Genomic DNA, 24,492 nt, shown 5'->3' on the forward strand with positions numbered 1-24,492 from the left:
ATACATGATGTCCAATTCCTTGGAATAAAAAGGAAATCTGTAGAATCTACAGAGTGTAGTAGTATTTATAATTTCTAAAGTGGCGATAGTGCTTTCCACCCAGTTTCACCATAAATTGCTCGTGATAATAAAGTGACAATAGCGCATATTGCACAACTAATTCCAACACTTGATGATTTTTGATCTCTCTCTCTAATATGCATACTTTTTTATTTTCAATAAACAAATGCATCCTCCACCCCATCGTCCACCCCAACCCTGTGCTATAGCAGGTAGCCCAACCAAGTACCACCCTCAGGTTCCACCCACTGCCACAAGACTACTGACACCATGAAATAGTGGAAAGGCTCTCCAGTTCCTGCACATTTAATTCATATGTCTTGACATTCAGTGATCAAAGCAGGCCAGGCTGCTAATCTGCAGAAAGGCTGTTGGAGAATCATTTGAATTTTGTGGAGATGGACCATTGTGGAGATGTTGGGTGCTCGTGTGAAGTCCATGTGTTGCCTGATCTGGTTTATCTTGTTCTTGAACCTTGAAGATGTTGGTTGTAGATGTGCACTTCTCTTTGGAGTGCGCAAGAGGTTGGGTCACTATAAAGATCACACCTATAAAAAAGCCCTGGTTCTGTTAAAAGCAACATTGATGGTATTCTTGTGGGAGGTGATCAAGGCCTTATTGATGAATTACCTGTTCATTTGAATGTGCACCCCCAAGTCCCAAAAGATCCCTTTTACCTCTGCCATCCACCAGGATTCTAAATTGTGCCCTGTCACCTTCAACCTTTACATACAGCGTTCAGGAGGGGCTGTACTCACAGATAACAGCATAAATATTCACCAGTATGCCAATTATACACAGCTCTATTTGAAAGTCTTTTCTGCTCCAGACATCCAATGGCTGTGCAGCGCCTGCTTGAAGCTCAAACCCACCAAGACAGAATTCCTATAGTTTGCTATGAAAAACAAGCAGGAAAAAGCACAAGCATGGCTATATAATACAAACTTTTCAAACCCCAACTTTCAATGAATACCATTTCACCTGGATTCACTCTGGACATCATCCTCTCACTCAATGAACTCATCGCCCGCCTTGTACCAACTTTCTCTCTAAAGAAAGTGAAATAGTTTCTTCCACAAAGCAACTTCACAACTGCTGTCAAATCCCTTGTACTCCTTCATCTGAATGGTGGTAATTCCTTGCTCAATGGTCTCCCAGGCTCCACATTTTCCACATATCACAGAATATCTCATCCAGGGCCTGAACAAATATGATCATGTCACCACTATCCTGGTGGAAGGTCATTGGCTCCCATTGTTGGCCCCCACCATTTTAAAATGATTTACAAAGCCATCACGCCCAGAACGCCCAGTTATCTTGCAGATCTCTGAGTATAACTGCAACCAGGACACTATCAGACTGCAGACTAAGAAGTGAAAAAAAGAAAAAACAAGTCGCAGGACTTTTCCATTTATGCACCTAGGATCTGGAACAACACCCCCATATTCATCCAGACCGCATCCAGACCGCCCTAACACTGCTCCAATTTAGGACAAACGCACTTGTTTATATAATAACAACAACAGAAATGCAGTAACGGCCCACTTCTGCTCCCAGAACCCAGCTACCTTTGGTATCATTTGTTGACTCTAAGCTTGCCTATGACCTTGTACAGCCCTGCACCACCTTTTGCCTAGGTTTGCACTATGCATAGTACCACACACACACATATAGATACACACACAATACACACATAAATGCACACAAGATGGTATGGATGTCAAGATTATTGCAAAAGGTATTATGGAAAATAAGTTTTACTAAAAGACATTTAGGAAAATTATTTTATCATAGGCTGCTTGTGACTGTTCCAGTGAGAGGTTTCAGGGTTGACAAGGTTGTGAATGTATTTGCCACCACTTGTTTTGTTGGTGTCCCATACTGCATCGGCTGTCCGCCAGCTTGTAATTGTACCATGTTGGAGAGGGTTTGACATTCTTGGAGCAGGATCTGATAGGGATAGTGCCATCAGCTGTTGTGTGGAGCATGCCGTTGAATAATAGGCTCTTTTGGGACCGAATAAGGCTGGCAGGAGTGTCAGGTTAGTCTTGATTGCTTGTAAAGAGAATTTTTGGACATGACTACTCAGCGTCATTGTGCTTTTTAAGTTGACCTTGGTTGGTTGGAGATGTGTTCGTCAGGTCATGGGTGATTGTGGAGCAGTCATTCCACAGGGAAGGTCTTCATGGTGTGGTGATACATATGAGGTGCAAGAGTCATTGGTCTATATTGGCAGAAAGAGGACCTTTGATGTGATCTGTGGGAAGCAGGTCAGTGAATTTGCCATTCATTGTTTTATTTATGCAAATCATAGGGCGTTAAGTTGCAGAGGAAGATACTGTTCATGTAACTGGTTAAGCTTGTAGTCATGAGGTCTGACATACCGAGGTTGACTGTTCAGTTAGGGCTGAGTGACAAGTCTGGGTCAGCCAGGCACTGGAGATGCTTGGGGGACACAGCACTAGCTCATGTGACCATGAAATCACACTGACATTTGATTCACTTACTCCATGCCAGATGAGTTACTTCTGAATATATCAGAGAACTGGATGGCATGGTTGCTTGGCTCTCATTGGCTCTGGTGTTTGTGACTCCTTTAATCCATCACTCATAAGTGAGGGCCAGATTGTGTGCAAACATATATTCCGCACTGAAATGCATCCTAAATCGACAATATTTACTGGGACTTTGTCTGTCTACAATGGACTCTACCAATTAGTATATGCAGCCATCTGATGGAAAATTCAGAAACTGACCGCTTTATAGAACTGGGGAAAACCAAAACACCCCTTGCACTTCCCCCACGACAAAAACTTGGGTGCTCAACCTGAAATATTGTATTTGTATGTGTTTTGTGGTCAACGGGTTTTATATACTAGTGGCAAAATCAAAGTCAACTGCCTTGTCTGTTTTTTTATTTTTTTATTCCAGTACGATTCGATTAAAGTGTTCGGAAAAATAGTGTTATACGCATGGAACTCCCAGAACGGTAGAGGTAGGCAAATAAAATAAAGGACTAGATATTGCAAAGGCAGACAGAAAAGTAAAATCATATTTAATAAATATTATTTATTGAAATTGTAATAAACAACTACAGAAAAAAAAATGCATACAAACACATTTGTTAACCTTAAACATCCCATACACCAGGTAGGAATAATGAAGAAAATAGATGTCCAAATATCTCATTAGGTATTAAAAAAATAAACACATAAATTCATTTCTTTCTACCTAATTCAATTGTTTGCTATTCTGCTGTAGAAACTGTCTGATAGATTAGGCTATCATTATCACTTAGGAAGACATTTCTGAAAGTGTATAGAGCTAGTGTGTGCACACTGTCACAATTATTGAACCTACCAGCAGCTAATGGTCCCAGTATCTCTCAGGTAAATGCTGTGGTCTATCGCTGCCTTGTCAGAGTGCTTCCACAAAAATACTGTCTGTCCTCTTCTTCACAGAATGTTTGGCAGGTTTTACGGCATGTGTGCTAGTAAAAGGAATATTTTATGGATGGCTATTTTTAGCCACATCAAGGTCAAGAAGATTAGGCCTGGATTAAACTGTATTACATTGGAGAAATTTGGCAAAATTTGCAAATCTCATGTTATACAACATTTCCTGGAACTTCACATCAGGCAACTTTGCGCATCTCCAGTTTGGGAAACTGGTTCGTGCAGAAACGGTCTTGAGGGACAGTCATTTTCAGCTAGAAACCATGTCCTGCCATTATTTCACGTGATTTTTTACACGAGGTACACCCTTACGTCTAATTTTCATTTGTGCTACTGGCAAAACACCTTTACTATAATTTAGCTGAATTTTTCCCAAAAAAGTTACGTGATTTCACACACCACTATCATGAATTCAGCGTAACAATACTTTTGTAAATGATGCTAGCTTCATTCTTGGTGTGTGTTCAACTGTGTGGGTCTAAAGTTGTGAAATGCCTACACTTATTATTTTTTGCTGAAATTATCAGTCAAACTAGAGTCTCAGATGGCCAACCTTGGTCACGGAGAGTCAGTGCATGGAATTGTTTACATTGTCAATGATTACCTTAAAAATCTAGCAGTCTCTGGACAATGTGGGCTAACGCTGGGCACTCGTAGCCTCTTCCATAAGCAAGGACAAGGGACCCGTGGTTCATAGAAGAGCCTGTTGGACGTTTTTTATCTCTCTGTAGGGAAACAGGACTTGCCGGGGGTGATATGAGCAAAGATGGCAAGGTAGTATAACCTACATCCTGCGGGCAGGAAGAACACATGGAACATTGACAAAATATTTCAAGCACCCATTTTAACAACTTAAAGGGCAATCTTGAAGATTTAATCAAAACGTAGCACATACCTAACATAATACATTTAACATAATATCCAGGAGCGGCCAACAAACAATGGGGCCTGCTTTAACTACAGGCAATAAGGATTTGACCTGGTCTTCCTCTGCGTTTGAACTCTTTTCCAAAGTTACAGACATATTTTAACTCCCACCACTAAAGGTGTGCTTTGGGATTTTCCTCAGTCTAATCCATACTCAATGTCCTCTTCTTCAGGCTGTTGTGTGTTAAAGATGGATTCTCCAGACTCTGCTTCACCGTGTTTCTTGTCTTCTGAAGAGTAACGATCTGCACAATTGAAGGGAAAAATATGGCATGTGAACAGTGACTAGCTTGTAATAGTCGACATTTGTACTAAAAACATTTGTGTTTTCCATGAAAACCTTATTTATTAAACTATTAAATATTCCAAGAGGTTGGGTTTGCGATGATGAAGAAAAACAAATTCAGTCATTCAGTATCATTATTAAGCAAACTCATGTGGACATTTTCCAAGATTTTAGGAATAACCTCAAAATAGATTACAAAAGCAATATACTCATGAATATGGTTCAAATCTGAAGAAAAGAAAAGAAATGCCGTCTCAGGGGGTGTATCGTGTTACTTATCTTGGATGTAAATTATCTTGGATGTTTCAACTCATATGTGTTAACGTATATCGTAACTCAAGTCATAGCTTAAGTCATCTCCATTTTGAACACTGGTAAACAAATTAGCAAGCTAAGGTGATTGCATATTCTGCAAAGATAAACCAATTTGTTCCCCTCTTCGACCAGAATTGATGGCAAACCTAGAAGCATCTTAAACAGTTTTAGGAGATGTCCAAGAGGTCAGATAGCAAATGTACATAGATAGAAAAAAACTATAGAGACAACATTTAGTGGAAGGGAGTGAGATCATGCTGAATTTGATCTTGCCATTCTCACCACGTGGCATCATTGTATCAAAAAAAGTTGGCAATCAGCAGGAAGAATGCTCTGTTCATATATAAATTTAAAATGTGCCTCAGATATAAATCCAAGATCACTGCCTTATACTCTTTGCTTTTATCATCACTAATAATAGGCAGAATTACAGTGTGCTGACAGTAGTGATACCTGACTTGGGGCCCTTGATCTTGTTCCAACTGGCTGTTTGGCAAAATTTCACTGTGCGACCAATATGCTTTAGAACGTTTTACGGAAATGAGAAGGCAGACATTCAACAAGGATTGTCTAGATATGAAGGTAAATATTCTAGCTAGGAATAAGCAGGTTCCTAGGATTAAAATACATGGATTTCTGTCTTCTTCCGGACCAAATACAATTGCCCAAAAAGTTTTCTTCTGGCTTTGCTTTTGCAAAGGTTGCTTGCACAAGGAGTACTTGCTCGAGTGACCCTTATCTGAACCTGTCGTGTTCCTGATGGTAGAGCCATAACCTGAAGATCACAAGCCCCAGCACTCTAAGGGAGGGTGGGAAATTGAGAGATAGGTGGATAGGATGACTAGGATACCTGTTAATAAGCTAACTTACACTAGCAATAGATAATACTCTTTCTGGTATAGACACTCTATCTAACTGCTGATTTTTCACCTTGTGAATCTCCCCACGTGTTAGTCAGGATCTGGAAAATGTTTGTAATAGCTCCTGTGCCCTGGCAGATGGCACCAGTGGTCCCCCACTTCATCATGACTCCGTGTCACTTTCATGACAGCATTGGCCCTGCACTGATGTTAGTTGTCTTCTATTTTGTTCCACTGCCTCAGTCATGCAATATGGTTGACAAGACTGAGTTTGTAATAGTAGTGGGTGAAAAAACTAACCTGGGACCTCATCACTCCCAAACGGTCATTCCACACATCCTCCCAGAGAGGCAGCCAAACTGGAGAGCATAAGCTCAAGATCAAATGTTTGGAGTAGCAGACCCTCTGAGCCCCGTCTGGGGATATCAGAATGAGGTGTGTCGGTCCTGCTTTTCTTTAGCACCCATGGAATCAAAGAAATATGTGGAAAGATGTCCAAGAAGGAGAAGTGCCACTAAAGGTAGGACACAACTTCAAGAGACCCTGACAATTGAAACTCTATATCACAAATCATCTGGCTCTGAGTGTTTTTAGAGATAGCAAAAAGTTGACCAAGGGCTCCCCACTGATGATACTTGTGCACAGCAAGATGCCACCTGCTGACTTCACCTGCCCTGATCATTAGTGACCTCTCTAGATGACTTACCATCAGAGAGATCCCATCAGGCAGGGCGACTGGACAGAGGGCCCACGACCCCTTGAGGGACCATGATCCCACGCTGCCCTGTGTTGTCTTGGATCGCCCTGCTCTTGATAGAAGGCAGAAAATCATTGAGAATCAGATGGCATGCAGCTTCAGAAGATTTATGTGATGTCACCACTCCACTGGAGACCAGAAGCCTCTGCTCTCTATCTGTTCCAGATGACCTGTCTAAATGAGAGACAACATCATGAGTTCCGGAGAGGTTAGAGAGAACGGTCTGCCACAGATCAGACTGGCATATGTCTTCCACCATTTGGGGTCCTGAATTGCCTTGTCAGAGACACAGGTCTTACCCAAGATGCTTCCCCAGTGCAGGGTCCACTGCAGATGCAGGTTAAATTGAAGGGACTACATATGCTGCTGACCCTGGAAAGCCAACAAGATGCCTGAGGCTAACTGGCCCAGAAGCCACAGTACCGTAAGGGCCCAAACAGTGGCTCTCTCCTGATTATAGCTTGATTATGCCTGACTTACTGTGGAGGTGGGAAGGCCTTCAAGGTGGCTGTGTCCACAATGGCTTTAATAAAAGGATGCCTCTGTTAAGGTTGAAGATGAGACTTCGACTTGTTGATGGAAAACCCTAGAGTAGACCTGTTTTCTGTAGGTGCTCTAACACTTGCTGAAGAGTCCACCTTAACCAGAAGATCATCAAGATATGAGAAAAGATGTATCCCCATGAAGATGAGTCGTAACCAAAGACATGACTTTTGTAAATACATGAGGAGCTTATGTAAGACTGAAAGGAAGGGCAGTGAACTGGAAATGGTCTAATCCCACTACAAAATGGAGATACTTCCTGTAAGACTACAGGAATAGTATGCATGTATGCATCCTGCAGATCCACCGACTACATCCAATCTTTGTGGTCCAAATCCAACAGAGTCTGCCCAAGATCATCATCTTGAACTTTGCCTTCTGGAGGTACAAGTTCAGAACTAAGAGGTCTAAGATCAGTCACAAGTACAAGTTTGATAGCCAACTTGGTGAACAACATCGACTACTCTTTGGAGAGAATCTTAATGTGAAGACGGGTGTCCAGAAAGGGAAGGGGATACCTTACATTGAGAACTGGAAAACCCATATGTCCAATGTAATCAAGTGCTAGCATGGTAAGCAAGGTCTTATCTTGACCTTGATAGAGCTAGATTTCTCAAGATTAAGCATTGCTCTGTTTTGTGTTTCAGACAGACAGCATTTAAATTGGCACGCAGATTTTGGTGCAAGTGAAAACACATGGCACATGAAATATGAAATGAGGCCTAGTCAAATGCTTTTTAAAAAACGGCACTTTTGGTGCATGCAAAGTGAAAGACATAAAATGAGGCCTGGTCAAAACGCTTTCAGTCTGAAATGCTTGTGCTGAATTAGCATGTGTTTTTGCAGTGTAGAGAAACTCGTGATTGCAGTTTTCCTTTTAAGCTTTGAAGATAAAACGGAATGTGTTCTCTCCTCCCAGCTCCTTTTCTCTTATAATCTACACTCCCTGTTCCCGTCTCAAGAGACTCTGGCTTTGTTGCATATTTAGACAATGCATATTCAGTTCATAACACATCTTTTTATAATGTGTATTAATTAATCAACCATGCACCAACACTACACGTGGGGCAAAAGCATTTTGCATGAAAAGCTATCTAAAACATTAGAGCATGTTGCTTTAAGTATGAATTAACTGCTTGCGCTTTGAAAACTTGCACTGGTGCATGTTTATGCTATGTTGTACATTGCACATTTTTGCATGATGTGCACAAATAATAGAAAAACTGCTTTAAACTAATAGCTTTGGCTAGGTAATAACTAACTAGGTAATAACTAAAACAGGCTACAAGTATGGGGGGAGGTAAACACAATGGGTTTTATTTCATAAATTAATACTCTTTTGTGTTTGTTTTGTTTTTGGCCTACTATAAAATGGCTGCCTGGGAATCCAGCATGGCTGGGAATTGTGCTGAATGAGAAACGCATGCGCAGAACCAGCTTGCCTCAAGTGAAGACACATGGGTCAAAGCAACAGTGAACTGTACATTCTTGTCATCGTGCCAATGTACCAGTGTTTGTTGGAAAGTATCATTCCTGCATGCGATGTGAAAGCAAGGAGGAAATGGACTGATACATTTTTCTGCCTTAATGTTGCATATTTGTATAATTATTGATGGTGAAACATAAGACTATATTAAGCATCAACGCTTCCGTTGTTAAAACTGGTATGGGTTGGATTTGCAATGAGAACAGGATGGTGAGACCCTCATGTCATCTATGCTAACCAATCACAGTGCGAGTTTCTACTGAAACTGCAACATTATTAGTGTACTCAACCAAGAATTGGAGTATACATAATGACCCCTTAGGGGGCGTGTAGGACTAGAAGAGATAGGAGGAGAGGGAGCAGATGAGACCAGACATCATATGGGTTAGGTACATGAACGTCGCGGGTGAAGCCTGGGAGGAGATTGCGTCCGAGGAGAGACAGAGGGAGGTCGGGGTTCTTGCTCATATTTTTTTCAGAGAGTCCTTGCACATCATATTTGTGGCAAGGCAGATCACATTCCTCTGTGGTCTTATGAACGGCGGGCTGTCTCTCTCTGTGAAGCACAGAGAGGCAGATTGAACAGACCAGGGCAGAGAGTACAGCTGATGGAACAGGTTAAGATTTAGATGCTAAAACTCTAAGTTTATGCTTTGACTAATTAACTAGTTTGAAAAAGATGTATTTGTCTTATGCATTTATTTCTATATATGAGAGATTTTTGCCAATTATTAATTATTGATTAGCCTTCAAACTCACTCTTGAATTATATTTTTCCTGAAACTCTTTGAAGAGTTCTGACTGGCGTAGAATTAGGGTTTTTTCTCTCCTTTATGGAGTGCTTTGTATGCAACCTATAATATGTTTTGTATTAATTCTATTTTTCCTATTTTCAATTCTGTAGTCTGATTGATATTTGACTAATGAATAAAGGGTCAGAGAACCTTAACTTTTAACTAGAAAATAAAACCCTTTAAAAATACTCACAACACTCTTTATTGGCTTAAATATTAATTGCATTTTTGATTGTTCATGTTTATGTAAAGTCTCCTGAAGGTAATACAAGGTGGCAAGGGTCCAACACCATTACAGCGGTAAATTAGAAGTAAATGAGGTTTTGCATTGAGAAATTACCGTGAAATTACAGCTGGATCAGTTTCTGGTAGCAAGAGGATGGCTATTATCAATTAGTTTAGTGATTAAGGATTATTAATATCACCATCAACTATTCCACAAATGGCCCATTCACCTTAGGAGGAAAGTTGGTCTGTGAAAATTGGTTTAGATATTGACTAATACAAATCGAAGTGAAGAAAATCCACAACCCACTAGATCAGTTTCTGGTAGTAGAGGTAAGGATAACACCAGCACCAAAAGTAGCATAGTTTAGTTTAAAAGCCTAAATAGCGCTAGAAAATAATTGCCCAAGTAAGATAAATGTCCAGATTCGCTAAAGAAAGTCCTGATTCCAATGCTCAGAACCTGAAGACTGTCAAAGCAGTACTGGAAGGTGATGCGATTGCTGGAGTGGTGTGAGTATCAATAGGGTTGTGAAATGTTGTTATTGTGCTAGGATGTATTTTTGAAGTGTTGGAAATAGTAAGGGTTTTGACTGTTGGTGAAAATTCTGCTCATTTATGACTTGATGGTTTTAGTGATTATATTGGTAATTTCATAGGACAGCATTTTTGATTATTGATTATAGGTTTTTAATATGAAAAGTTAGTGCCTTGTTTTATGTTGTCGGGAAGCACAGGTACAGTGATACCTGGAAATTCCCGGGAAAGGAATAGCGGGTGGTAAATGGAAACCACACTGCTCTGAGGTTACTCGTCTGAATAACACTGAGAAGCTATGCAGGGCTGGCAGTGTTAAATTAGGGACTATTTTCTGTGTAAAAGTGAGAGTGATTGATAGCAAAGAGTTCGCTGGTGAAACTTTGGTGTTATATCACCTAGAAAGGGTAACACTGAAGGGGTAGCAGGTTCTTCTGAGCTTGAGTGAAAGGTAAGCAGGAGGGATTTACTCGCAGTGTTTGAAGAGTAAACGGAAATTCTTACTTTGTGAAGAGTAAGCAGAATGTGTTACTCGTAGTGAAAAGAAATCTATCCTTTGTTTAGTGGAACAGACAGAGTAGCGGATGTTTTTATGTTGTTATTAACAGAATTTTGATTAAGAAAACTCAGAAAAATATTTCAGTAAGATTTTGTGGAGGGCCAGTAGTAGGAGTTAAACTGACTGAAATTGAAACTGACAGCATTGGAGAAAAGAATTTGCATTGAACTATTGCAGAAATTAAAATGTTTGAAGGTTTAAAGAAACTGTTGGGAGGTAAAGTGAAAAATGTGTTTTTAATTGGTGATGCTTCTGAAGGAACACCCGTGCATTTTATGTCTACCAATTTAGGACAAAATTCATGTATGTGGGGTCACCAATGGTGCAAGATTACTGAAAAAGAGGGTCCTTTGAGGTTTCCAAAAGATGGTACTTTTGAATTGCAAATTATTGACAAATTAAGGGAAGTGTTATGTGAAATAAAGACACCATCTAGAGCTACACAATTTGAGGATTTAAGCATGTGGGAAAAGACAGCAAGAGACAAAGCAAGTGAGGATAAAAAGGTAAAGAACCAGATACAGGAGAAGGGAATTAATGATGACAAAAAGCTTCAAAAAAATAGTGATTCAGGGGGTGAAATAATGGATGCATTGTTCACTGAGTGTCTGCCACTTTATGTGGTTCCCATTAAAATACTGAAAATAGTGTACCTGTAAGTACTACAGTGGCTACTGCCTCTGTGGAACAGAGAGAAACACAGATTGAGAGAACTGTGCAGACATTCCAGATTGACCCACTATCTGTTGATTCAGCACTGACAGTGATATCTCCAGGTATTACTGCTTCAAATTTGACTGATTCAGTCCAAAAATTACAAACTGCAGATGCACAGGCAAGGTTCAGGGTACATATGAATGATGAAGCAAATGAGAAAATGTTTTCTTCAGGAATGCAGTTGCACCTTGCAGAAATAATAAAATATAATTTCAAATGCAATGGGTTTGAGAAGTTAGGAGACAAGTGGGCAAGAAAACATGAGAAGAAAGAGAAACCACCAGACCTTGTTAGGGAAAATAATAAACAGGATGAAGGAGAAGCGTTTGCTTACTCATTGAGAGAAAAGGTGGGAGAAGTGCATGTTCATGTGTCATGGAACAAAGGTGAACCTGCAGCATTTCTGAACACATTCCCACAATTGAGGGACAAACTTATGCTGTGGTACCCACAAATTGATGGAGTTGTTGAAAATTTAAAAGAGTTGTGCATTAATTTGGAAGTGTTCTTTGACATTGCCATGCAGACTGAATTGTGGTTTGAATCTAAAGTTGTTGTGCACAGGCCAGGTGAGGAGACAATGACAAGGGTTTGCATGAATGCACCATCATTTTCTGTTGTTATGGAGAAAAACGTAGCAGTGATTACTTTCCTGAAGGGCAGAGTGCCAGCAAAGGATGTTGAATGGGTACAGATTAAAAGCACACAGGATGGAAGTAAAGGTGTTTTGTTTTGTGCAAATTCAGATATGGATGTTGCACTGCTGGAAAAAGTATTCTTTTGCCATCTTTATAACAGATTTGAGCATTGGAAGAAGAAATTTAAATTTAAACATGATGCAGCAGTTGGAAATGTATTTATTTATTTATTTTTCACATTTATAGAGCGCACTGTTACCCAGAGGTGTCCTGGCGCTAGTTGAGAGAGTGTGTATGAGCAAGGGCTTACTGTGTGAAAAGCCAGGTCTTTAAAGCTTTCCTAAAAGAAAAGAGGTCCGGCAGTAGTCTGAGGTTCAGCGGCAACGCAGTCCATGCCTTTGCTGCCCCTAAAGAGAAGCTCCTGCCTTCCCAACAAGCTTTCCTATCTCTGGGAATAACTACCAGACCCTGCTCAGCTGATCTCAGAAGTCTAGTTGGTCTATGCCATTAAAAAAGTTGGGAAATGCAGAGGGGACCTAGGCCATGCAAGGCCTTGAAAGTAACGCAAAGAGATTTAAAAATAATTCTTTTGCGAACTGGTAGCCAATGTAACTTCACCAGGTCCCGTGATACAGAGGCAAATTTAGGTGTGCCTGTGATTAGTCGGGCTGCAGCATTCTGCAGAATCTGGAGTTTGTTGAAGAGCCCCTGTTGGGCGTTCAACAGAAGGCTGTTGCAATAGTCCAGCCGGGACAACACCAGTCCAGTGACCACGGTCTTCTTATGCTCGTCCGCGAGAAACGGCAGAACTTTCCGAATGGTTTTTAGGACAAAGTGAGTTGCTGAGGAGAGTGCATTAATTTGAGGCTTAAAGGACAGAGAGTTGTCCATAAGTACACCCAAGTTTTTGACCTTTGGGACAGGAGCTGGGGGAGTACCCATTTCCTCCGGCCACCAGCGAGGGGACCAGAAATTGTCTCTGGACCCGAACAGCAAGACTTTGGTTTTAGTAGAATTTAATTTGAGACAGTTATCTGCCATCCAGTTGCTGACTTCCCGCATGCAGCCTCTGAATCTATCAGCTGTGCTGTCAGTTTCCCCTGGTAGCAGAGATACCACTATCTGAGTATCATCTGCGTAAGAGGTTAACTGGAAGCCAAAAGATCTGATGACTGGTGCCAGGGTGGAGACGTATATATTAAAAAGGGTGGGACTCAAGGATGACCCCTGAGGGACTCCGCAGGGAAGCACGAAAGGGTCTGATTCGTAGTCCCCTATTGCCACCTTCTGCGTCCTGTCAGACAGGAAGGCGAGCAGAACTTTAAGCGCCTTGCCCTGGATCCCCGTAGCCCTGAGCCGGTCCCCAAGTATCTTATGGTGGACCGTATCAAAGGCCGTGGATAAGTCTAACAGGATCAGGGCAGCTCTACCTCCTGCATCCATCACCGTTCTCACGTCTTCTGTTGATTTAATCAGGGCAGATTCGGTACTGTGCCCTGCCCTGAATCCGTGTTGGGAGCGGTCCAGGCCCTGGACTGCCCCTAGAAAAGAGCTTAGCTGTGTGTTTAGAATACCCTCCAGGATTTTAGCCAGAAGGGGTAGCCTGGCTATTGACCGAAAGTTGTTCAGGTCAGTCACCTCTAAATTCGGCTTCTTCAACAGGGGTAAGATGGAAGCTTGTTTCCAGCATAAGGGGAACTCCCCCTTGTCTAGCATCGCATTGAACAGAGGGGTGAGCCCTGCGGCCACGGCCGAAGAGGCCAGTTTGGCCACGCTGGCTGGACATGGATCATTAGGGGAACCTGATTTTGTCTGTTGAAGTCTGCTCTCCACCTCCTCCTTCCTAATGGGGGAGAAGTTGAGAAGCCTAGGAAGATTACAGTCTGCCTCAGGGTTGGTATCTGGAGCGGCGGTCTTGACACGAATGTCTAGTGGGCGGAAGATATTTTCTACTTTTTCCTGGAAGAATTTCGTCAGATCTTCACATAGTTTGCGACTAGGGGGTATCTCCACTGGTTTGGTGACAGCCAGGGACGATACTGTGCGAAATAATTCCTTAGCGGAGTTACTAACCTCCTTAATACGTTTCGTGTAAAACTCATGTTTTGCCTCTTGAATCGCATATTTATACCTTTTTAACTCTAAGAGGAGAAGTTTTCTGTCCTCCTCTTTGTAATTTTTCCGCCAGATTCTTTCCTGCTTTTTACAGAGCAATGTGTGGTCCCTGATACGTTCAGAGAACCAAGGCGCAGAGGGGCTAGATCGAGTGGAGTGATACGTTTTAGGAGGGGCAAGGTTATAGCATGCTGCCTCCAGCCAGTTCGTGTATGAAGTGGCTGCATCTTCCACCTTAGCCCTAAGGGGCTGCATGGAGGTTTTGAGCAGGCTCTCTAGAGCTTCTCCATCTATATCTTTCCACCTCCTGATAGTTCTGGGTGGGTTCGAGACCTTACTAGGTCTAGAAGGCGGGGACAGGCTGATATCAAAATGCACTACCGCATGGTCAGACCAGGAGACCGGAAGAATTGCCGTGATTTCAAGGTTGGGAAGATTGGAGAAGATCCCATCTAGAGTGTGTCCTGCCCTGTGGGTTGGGCCGATAACCCTTTGGTTAAGCTCAACCCCAAGCATCAGATCTAATAAATTCCGCGTATCGGGGTCTGAATCACATTCCAGGTGAAAGTTAAAATCTCCCAGAGCTGTAAATGTCTTAGCGCAAAGTGCTTCTTCTAGCAAGCAGCTGAGTGCTGGGAGGAACGAGGTTTTGGGTCCGGGGGGCCTATAAATTAGGCCACCCTTGAGAGATTGATGGTTGGAAAGGGTCAGGTTATAGATAAGGGCTTCAAATTGGTCGGTGGTATCCGACTGGAATGAACCTCTGATGGAGTTATGATAGAAGATAGCGAGACCTCCTCCGCTTTTATTTCCTCTGTTCTGGACAAAGCACTCGTACTCAGGGGGGGTTGCTTTAACAATATCCGGACCCGAGGCAGCATCTGTCCAGGATTCTGTTACGAATGCTATCAGAGATTTGGTTTCAATTATGAGGTCCGCTAGCTCTATACTGTGTCTCACCAGGGATCTAGCGTTAAGTAAAAGACATTTAACTGCAGTGTGTTCTTTCCTTATCCAAGGCACTGATGAGGCTGAGCAGCAGTTACTCGTTTGCCAACATATCTTTGGGAGAGCTTGATTGCAGTTACTGCATAGCTGTGGGGGGGGCAGCCCATCCTCACGCATTTCTAAGATAACGCATCCCGGGCTCCCGCCTTTGTATCGGAGAGCCAGGAGAGTGTCACGGCTATAGACAAAGCTACTAGGCGTTTTCCCTGACCCTGGACCAGAGGTCCCGGCACTAGGCGCGGAACCGGCGCGGACGGGCGCAGACGGGCTTGCCTTTGGCGCGCCTTCGGCGTGCCGCCGGCGCGCCCGCTGCGCTCGTCTGCTGCGCTTCCTGTGTAAGGTGACCATTTTATGCCAATCGTGGAGTGAGGGGCGGAGCACTAGTCTGCTCGCCCACCTCGTCTGTGAAGAGGGCAGAACAACGGGCCACTAGTCACGGGTTCGATCCCCGAATGTGCAAAAGAGCAGTATTTACAAGCTGTGCGGTTTTAGAATACAGGCAGTAAAATAAGATAAAACGAGTGTATTTAAAACGAGCAGCAGGTAATGAGGGCAAAGAAACCACGTACCATACAACAATCACAGAGCTTTCAGTCCCGGCTTCCGCCTCAAGACCGTATTGTCACAAACACACGCAAACAATCAGCTGTGGTGTGTGAGGGTGGGAAGTTTATACCTATCGTGGAGTGAGGGGCGGAGCACTAGTCTGCTCGCCCACCTCGTCTGTGAAGAGGGCGGAACAACGGGCCACTAGTCACGGGTTCGATCCCCGAATGTGCAAAAGAGCAGTATTTACAAGCTGTGCAATTTTAAAATACAGGCAGTAAAATAAGATAAAACGAGTGTATTTAAAACGAGCAGCAGGTAATGAGGGCAAAGAAACCACGTACCATACAACAATCACAGAGCTTTCAGTCCCGGCTTCTGCCTCAAGACCGTATTGTCACAAACACACGCAAACAATCAGCTGTGGTGTGTGAGGGCGGGAAGTTTATACCTATCGTGGAGTGAGGGGCGGAGCACTAGTCTGCTCGCCCACCTCGTCTGTGAAGAGGGCGGAACAACGGGCCACTAGTCACGGGTTCGATCCCCGAATGTGCAAAAGAGCAGTATTTACAAGCTGTGCGGTTTTAAAATACAGGCAGTAAAATAAGATAAAACGAGTGTATTTAAAACGAGCAGCAGGTAATGAGGGCAAAGAAACCACGTACCATACAACAATCACAGAGCTTTCAGTCCCGGCTTCCGCCTCAAGACCGTATTGTCACAAACACACGCAAACATGTGCAAGAACAGAGAGAAATGCAGGTACAGGTGCAATGTGTCAGCCAAGCAAATGCAAATGTCAAGGAATATGAGTGTCTAGATGTCATGAAAATATGCATAAAGCCAATATCAGACTTTAAGAATGAACGTCTGATTCAGCACAACAATGTCCATTTTGGAGATGGCTCATATTTGAAAGGTAACAATGACACATTAGGAGCAGCACATGCTATGATCCTTATACATTATGTTGTCAAAGCTTCATGGCTTTCAGTAGTTACCTCAGCCCAAAATTCGAAATTGATTGCCCTTACCATAACATGCAGTATATCTGCTCAAATGGGAGTCACTGTTGTCATGGGAGGGAGAAATGCTAATTCAGTTGCACAAAATTGTGTTCTGTTAGCATATACATTCAATGGAATCTTCACAGGTGAATTAATAGAAGCTCAAGAAATTGTTTCAGAAGCAGAACAACAGGGTTGTATTAGAACTGTTTTTGAGAAAAGTGACAACTGCATAGTAGCAAATGTGTTATTGCAAAAACTGATGCCCAGGTATAGATTGCCAGTTTCTCTGAAATCAGATCATAATGAGGTTTCAAATATGATGTGTGCAGAACCACAGATTGGACAAGGATTGGATTGTAGCTATCTCCCTGATGAACAAGTTACTTACCTTCGGTAACGCTTTTTCTGGTGGATACAGTATCTGCCTGTGGATTCCTCACCTTGTGAATATCCCCTGCGCCAGCATTCCACGGAACTTTTCTTCCCCAGCATTCCACGTCGACGTGGGCGACGTCACAATACATCGGCTCCGCACGCGACTCCGTACGACGTCATCGGAGCCATAAGAAGCCCACGTCGGCGTGATGACGTCAGTTCCACCCATTTTTTCCGTGCCTTCGAGGCGAACAGGTGAACCAACGACAACTCCAAGTATACACAGTATACAGAATACCAATACATATACATAGCATACAAAAACAAAGGAATGCTAATCAAACAAGCATTTCCTACAAATGTACAAGAGAATATACAAACATTTCAAACAAGACCTATTCCATGGTATACAAAGGTGGACAACGGGGAGGCGGTTGGGTCAGTGAGGAATCCACAGGCAGATACTGTATCCACCAGAAAAAGCGTTACCGAAGGTAAGTAACTTGTTCTTCTGATGGATACATCTGCCAGTGGATTCCTCACCTTGTGAATAGATTCCCACAGCAGTCCCCACTCCCGGAGGAGGGTGTCCACCTTTCTATACCAGAAAGTCTTGCAAGACAGAACGCGCGAAGTGGCCCTCCCTCCTCATCTCAGAGTCCAAGCAATAATGCTTTGCGAAAGTATGGAGGGAGGCCCAAGTCGCGGCCTTACAAATATCTGCCACAGGAACACCCCGGGCCAGAGCAGATGTTGAAGACTTAGCTCTAGTAGAGTGAGCACGAATACCCTCAGGAGGAGTCTTACCAGCCAGGGCGTAGCAGATCTTGATGGTCAGTATAATCCATCTTGACAGCGTGCGCTTGTGCACCGCTTTACCTTTAGAACGACCAACGTAGCCAATAAAAAGCTGGTCATCAATACGAAAGTCCTTGGTCCTGTCCAAATAAAAACTCATAGCCCTCTTCGGGTCAAGGCGATGGAGTCTTTCTTCTTCTTTGGAAGGATGAGGGGGTGGATAAAAAACAGGGAGGGTAATAGACTGCCCCAAATGGAAAGGAGTAACAACTTTTGGCAGGAAAGCAGCCCTGGTCCTGAGAACCATCCTTTCAGCATGTAAGGTAAGAAAAGGAGGTTTGGAACTAAGAGCTTGAAGCTCACTCACCCTCCTTGCCGAGGTTATGGCTACAAGAAAAACCACCTTAAAGGACAACAGCCTCAAAGGACAATTATGAAGAGGCTCAAATGGGGACCCCATTAAAAAGGTTAAGACAAGATTAAGGTCCCACTGAGGCATTACAAATGGAGTAGGAGGAAACATGTTTGTAAGGCCCTTGATGAACCTCAGAACAACCGGAGATTTAAACAACGAAGGTTGATCTGGAAGGCACAGAAATGCCGATAAGGCCGAAAGGTAGCCCTTGACCGTGGCCACTGCACAGCCCTGCTGAGCCAAGGAAAGAGCAAACTGAAGCACATCAGAAAGATGAGCCTTTAAAGGGTCAATGGATCTCTCTCCACACCACTTTACAAACTTAGACCACCTGTAGGAGTATATGGACTTGGTGGAGTGTCGCCTGGCCGATAAAATAACGTCCACCACATCAGGTGGGAGAGAGAAGGAACTCAGGTTGCCCCGTTCAATCTCCAGGCATGAAGGTGTAAGCTCTGGAGGTGGGGGTGTAGAACCTGCCCCTCCGACTGCGAGAGGAGGTCTGCCCTCAAAGGGAGACGGAGCGGAGGGCACGAGGAGAGGTGGAGAAGATCTGTGTACCACACCCTTCTTGGCCAGTCCGGGGCGACCAAAATGACTTGGGCCCGGTCTTGGCGAATCTTCCTCAGAACCCGAGGAATCAAGGGTATGGGAGGAAACGCGTAAAGGAGTCATGAGCCCCAACTCAACTGAAACGCGTCCCCCAACGCCCCCTGCATCGGATATTGGAGACTGCAGAATGACGGGCAGTGCGCGTTCTCTCGGGTGGCAAACAGGTCCACCCGAGGTGTCCCCCACGTCTGAAAGACGCGACGAACCACCTCCGGATGGAGCCTCCACTCGTGGTCGGCGGAGAACTGCCGACTGAGACTGTCCGCACGCACGTTCAGCACCCCGGCCAGATGATTTTCCATCAGACAAATCTGATGGTCCTGAGCCCAGGACCATAGTCGTAAGGCCTCTCTGCAGAGACAAAGAGACCCTACTCCTCCCTGTTTGTTTATATACCACATCGCGGTCGTGTTGTCCGTCAGGACTTGAACTGACTGACCGCGAAGGGAAGGGAGGAAGGCCTTGAGTGCCAAACGAATCGCCCGCAATTCCAGAAGGTTGATATGAAACAACCTTTCCTCTGGAGACCAAAGACCCTTGATCTCCAGATCCCCCAGATGAGCTCCCCACCCTAGGGTGGAGGCATCCGTTATCACTGTGGCCACCGATGGAGGTAGATGGAAAGGCTTTCCTTGGGACAGATTGCCCTCCACGCTCCACCAAGACAGATCCGCTGCAGCTTCTCCGGAGATCTTGATCGACTCCCCGAGATCCCCGTTGTGCTGATACCACTGCTTGCGGAGGCACCACTGGAGCGCCCTCATGTGCCAGCGTGCATGGTTGACCAACAGAATGCAGGAAGCGAACAGACCGAGCAGGCGAAGGACCTTCAGAACTGGAACAACCGCTCCACTGTGGAATAAAGGGACCATCTCCTGAATGTCGAGAATCCTTTGAGGAGGAGGGAATGCTCGACACACAGTAGTGTCCAGTACTGCCCCTATAAACAGGTTGCGTTGAGAGGGCACCAGGTGAGATTTGGGCACATTGATTGAAAAACCCAAGTCGAACAACAGCTGAGCTGTCACCTGCAGATGACGCTGCACCATCTCCGGGGACTCTGCCTTCAGAAGCCAGTCGTCCAGGTAGGGAAAAACCGGAATCCCCGACCTCCTGAGATGAGCAGCCACCACTGCCATCACCTTTGTGAAGACTCGAGGTGCAGTAGTAAGACCAAACGGGAGGACCGCAAACTGATAATGTTGCGACCCAACCGTAAAACGGAGATACTTCCTGTGCGACTTCAGGATTGGGACATGGAAGTACGCGTCCTGCAAGTCGAGCGACACCATCCAGTCTCCTTGCTGCAACGCTTGAAGAACCTGCGCAAGGGTCAGCATCTTGAACTTCTCCTGTTTCAGGTAAAAATTCAAGATTCTGAGGTCCAGAATCGGACGTAATCTGCCGTCCTTCTTGGGGATCAGGAAATACCGGGAGTAGCATCCCTGACCTCTTTCCTGCTCCGGAACCACCTCTATTGCGCCCTTCTGAAACAAGGCTTGAACTTCTTTCTGCAGGAGAAGCAGGTGGTCCTCCGAGCAATAACCTTGGCAAGGAGGGTAAGGGGGAGGAAACTCCCGAAAGGGAAGGGCGTACCCAGTCTCTACGAGGTTCAAAACCCAAAGGTCGGTTGTAACAGATTTCCAACCCCGTAGAAAGTAGGACACCCGACCCCCCACAGGCCTTACATGATCCAGGATGGGGGATCTAGGACTGCTTCCCTGAAGCCTCATTTGGAGCAGAGGAGGAGGAGGAAGAAGAGGGGTTACGACCAGAACCTCTCCGACCCCTTTGCTTCCCTCTATAGGAGCGATAGAGGGGATTCTGCTGCTGTTGTTGCTGCTGCTGTTGTGGCTGTCGGAAGGAGGGAAAGGATGATCTTCCGAATCCCCTAGCCTTACGGAAAGTTGAACCTTTAGCAGGAACCTGCAGACCCAAGGACTTCGCCGTCAACCTACTGTCCTTAAAACGTTGAAGGGCAGAATCTGCCTTCTCCCCAAACAACTTTTGTCCATCAAAGGGCAGATCCACCAGCGTGGCCTGGACATCTGCAGAAAACCCTGAGGAACGGAGCCAAGCCTGTCTCCTTGCGGCAATGGACGACCCCATAATCCTCGCCACAGAGTCCGCCGTATCCAGCCCAGACTGGATCACCTGCCTGGCAGCTGCCTGAGTGTCCGCCACAACCTCCATGAAGGACGACTTATCCCCCTCAGGTAACTTAGGGGCCAAAGTTTTTATAGAGTCCATCAGGGCATGAACATAACGCCCCAGCAAGCATGTGGCATTTGACGACTTCAACGCCATACTTCCTGAGGAGAAAGTCTTTTTGGCCGCCTGATCAACTTTCTTTGACTCCCTATCAGCAGGAGATTGGGGGAAAGCACCCGAAGCATGTTTAGAACATGAAGCCTGCACCACTAGGCTCTCCGGAGAAGGATGCGTGGATAAAAAATCCGGGTCTCCTGGCGCAACCCTGTATCTCCTTGCCACCTGCCTGCAAACTGCCGGAGCTGATAGAGGCTTCTTCCACACCTCCAACACTGGTTCCAAGAGAGCCTCATTGAAAGGTAACAAAGGCTCTGAAGCCGACGTCGGAGAGTGCAACACCTCTGTAAGCAGATTGGACTTGTATTCCACAGAGGGCAGCTGCAGATCTAACAACTCCGCGGCCTTCTTGATCACAACATGGTAGGGCGCCAATTCCTGTGGTGGAGAAGACCTTGCAGAAGCATGCTCCCACTCCGGGGTGGTATCCAAACCACTTGCTACCTCTATACCTCCAAACTCATCCGAAGAAGAGTCGACTTCACCTTCTTCCACCTCAGCCCGATATCTTTCCTCCTCCAAAACCCTTTGGGCCTCCCGCCTCGATCGGATCCGGGGAGCCGGCGTCGTCGACGTCGTACGCGGCGTCGGTGGAGCCAAAGGCACCGGCGTCGGAGGCGCCACAGGTGGAGTCGGCGGCGCCGGATGCGGCGTCGATGGAGTCGGCCTCGGCGTCAGAGAAGGCTCCGAAGATTGACGATCCATCCGAGGTCGAGCCGGATTCCCAACCGGCGCCGGAAACTGCCAAGAAGGCGCCATCGGCATAAAAGGCAGAAAAGGAGCCTGAGCGTATTGCTGCGGCACTCCCAGAGAAAACGCCATCGGACCCACGGGACCTGCTGGTGCTCCGGATGGGAAGGATGCTCTCTGAAAAATGCCATACATGGCATTCAGAAATCCCGAAGGATCCGTACCTGGAGCCGGGAATTGGGGATAAGGAACTGCCCCTGTATCCTCCTGTGGAGTCACCGGCGTCGGCTCCTCAGAATCCTCCACCGGAGCCGCGGAGTCACCAGGCACCGGAACAGACTCTTCCTGCTCCTGCTCATCCAAATGCACATCAGATTCCACCCGACCCGGAGTCGAAGCCTTGGACGGCGCCGGCGACGGCGTCGGGGAACGAGCTGGAGTCCGCTTCGGAGAGGGAGACTTCGAAGACTTATCAGGAGAAGGCGAAGGAGACAAGACCTTGCTCTGACGTCGACGAGGCGAAGCCGACCTCGACCTCTTAGACTTCGAGGACCGACGCCGAGAAGAATGCTTCCTCTTCTTATGGTGCTTCTTCGACTTCGACGACCTCGAAGTCGAAGACTCTCGCCTGGACTTCTCCTTTTTCCTCCCTCTCTTATCCTCACCGATCTTCTTCATGAAGAGTTTGGTCTTCCTCTCCTTCAGCGCTTTAGGATTCATGCTCCTACAGCACCCGCACTCATCCACGTCATGATCAGAGGAGAGACACCATAAACAGTTCTGATGCGGATCCGTCATGGACATCAGGCCTCCGCACTCCCTACAGGGCTTAAAGCCCGACTTCCTCGTCGAAGACATACCGATTTTAACAAAAATACACCACTAGATTACAAAGTATCTAGAGAGCACTGGGAAAAAACCGTTGCGCGTCGACGGCGCGGAAAAAAGGGAACTGACGTCATCACGCCGACGTGGGCTTCTTATGGCTCCGATGACGTCGTATGGAGTCGCGTGCGGAGCCGATGTATTGTGACGTCGCCCACGTCGACATGGAATGCTGGGGAAGAAAAGTTCCGTGGAATGCTGGCGCAGGGGATATTCACAAGGTGAGGAATCCACTGGCAGATGTATCCATCAGAAATTTCAAGCATAATAAAGCAACACAAAGACAGTACAGAGTTACACTTTGCAAAAGACTTTGTTTCAGCATCACCAAAGTGGCTTGAAAATGGACATGCAAATACACTTGTGAAAAACACAAATGATTATACTAGCCATTGCTGTGAAGGTCTGACTGATGTGGACCGTGCAGTTCTGCATAATGAATGGTGCCAAAACTTTGATTTGAGAGATGCTGTGAAATGGAAAGGCCTGTTCCAAAGGATCCTGGCAAAGACTGCTGTGAAATGTGGTGGCCTTCCAAATTGGGTGCATGCCTCTCACACACGTATGGGTCCTGTTTCCCCCTGATAAAAAAGCTCCTCTTCAAGAAGATATGCCAGCAGTGGTCAAAAGTCTACAGAAGAGGGTCAGTCAAGCTGTAAGGGAACACACAGAGTCTGAAGTAGCACTAGAGAACACTGAAGTGGCACAGGAAAAGCAAAAAGTGGAAACTGACTCAGATAAAAGCAGTGTCCAAAGGGTGAAAGAGTCAGATGCAGCCTCTGAAGAAGAAATTAGTGCTGTGGGCCTACGAGTGGAGGTAGGAAAAAGATGGCTGAAATGGTACCCAAAACGTTTGCAGTGGCCCCTTGAAAAATCATTTGCACCAATAAATGAAACATCTGAATCTGATCAAAGTGAAAATAGAAGTTAAAGGCTTGGATTGAAAAAGTGCAAATAATTGATGGTGCTCTGTTAGAGTTTCTCATCACCTGAATGGTCAAAATGCATGGAAAAAGTACAGAATGTCACTTTGAATGAACTGTATGAGCCAAACTGATGGCAAGCTGGTAACAAAGAGAAAAAGAGAAAAAAAAAAAAAGGCTGAAACAATAACTAAGAATTGTCAAGAGCTGAAGAGAAAAGAATCGTTGAATGATGAAAGAAAAAGAAGAAAAGAAAAAAGAACTGTCCTTTTGAATTTTCCTTTCATTATTTTAGTTACTTATTTTAGAGACGACTAACAGTTCCAAGAAGCTAATCACAGAACTGTGCACTATACATTTGAGCTTTTCTATATATGATATGATTACAGACAAAACTTGTGTTGCCTTAGAAATAGAGGTAAAATTGTTATATGCTCAGCTTTTGCAATAAAAATGTCACTTGTGAAAATAAATAAGTGTGATGATTTACAAATCAATTGAGGTATCATGATTTGTTATCATCAAAGGGTGAGTTGATAGAGCTAGATTTCTCAAGATTAAGCATTGCTCTGTTCTGTGTTTCGGACAGACTGCATTTAAATTGGCACGCCGATTTTGGTGCAAGTGA

General features: G+C 44.9%; 1 protein-coding gene across 4 annotated transcripts in view; it reads right to left on the reverse strand.

Annotated features, from left to right (window-relative positions):
* Nucleotides 1–3,098: 3,098 nt before the first annotated feature.
* Nucleotides 3,099–24,492, reverse strand: part of LOC146776237 (dynein axonemal assembly factor 1-like) — a 668,903-nt gene continuing 647,509 nt past the window's right edge. For all 4 annotated transcript variants that reach the window (XM_085638027.1, XM_085638025.1, XM_085638028.1 and 1 more), the window contains one exon: nucleotides 3,099–4,687. In XM_085638027.1, coding sequence (XP_085494153.1) covers nucleotides 4,581–4,687 — 107 coding nt within the window. In that variant the 3' untranslated portion in view covers nucleotides 3,099–4,580. The remainder of the gene's footprint in view (nucleotides 4,688–24,492) is intronic.

The sequence above is a fragment of the Triturus cristatus genome, chromosome 12, assembly GCF_964204655.1.
Source record: "Triturus cristatus chromosome 12, aTriCri1.1, whole genome shotgun sequence".
Lineage (NCBI taxonomy): Eukaryota > Metazoa > Chordata > Amphibia > Caudata > Salamandridae > Triturus > Triturus cristatus.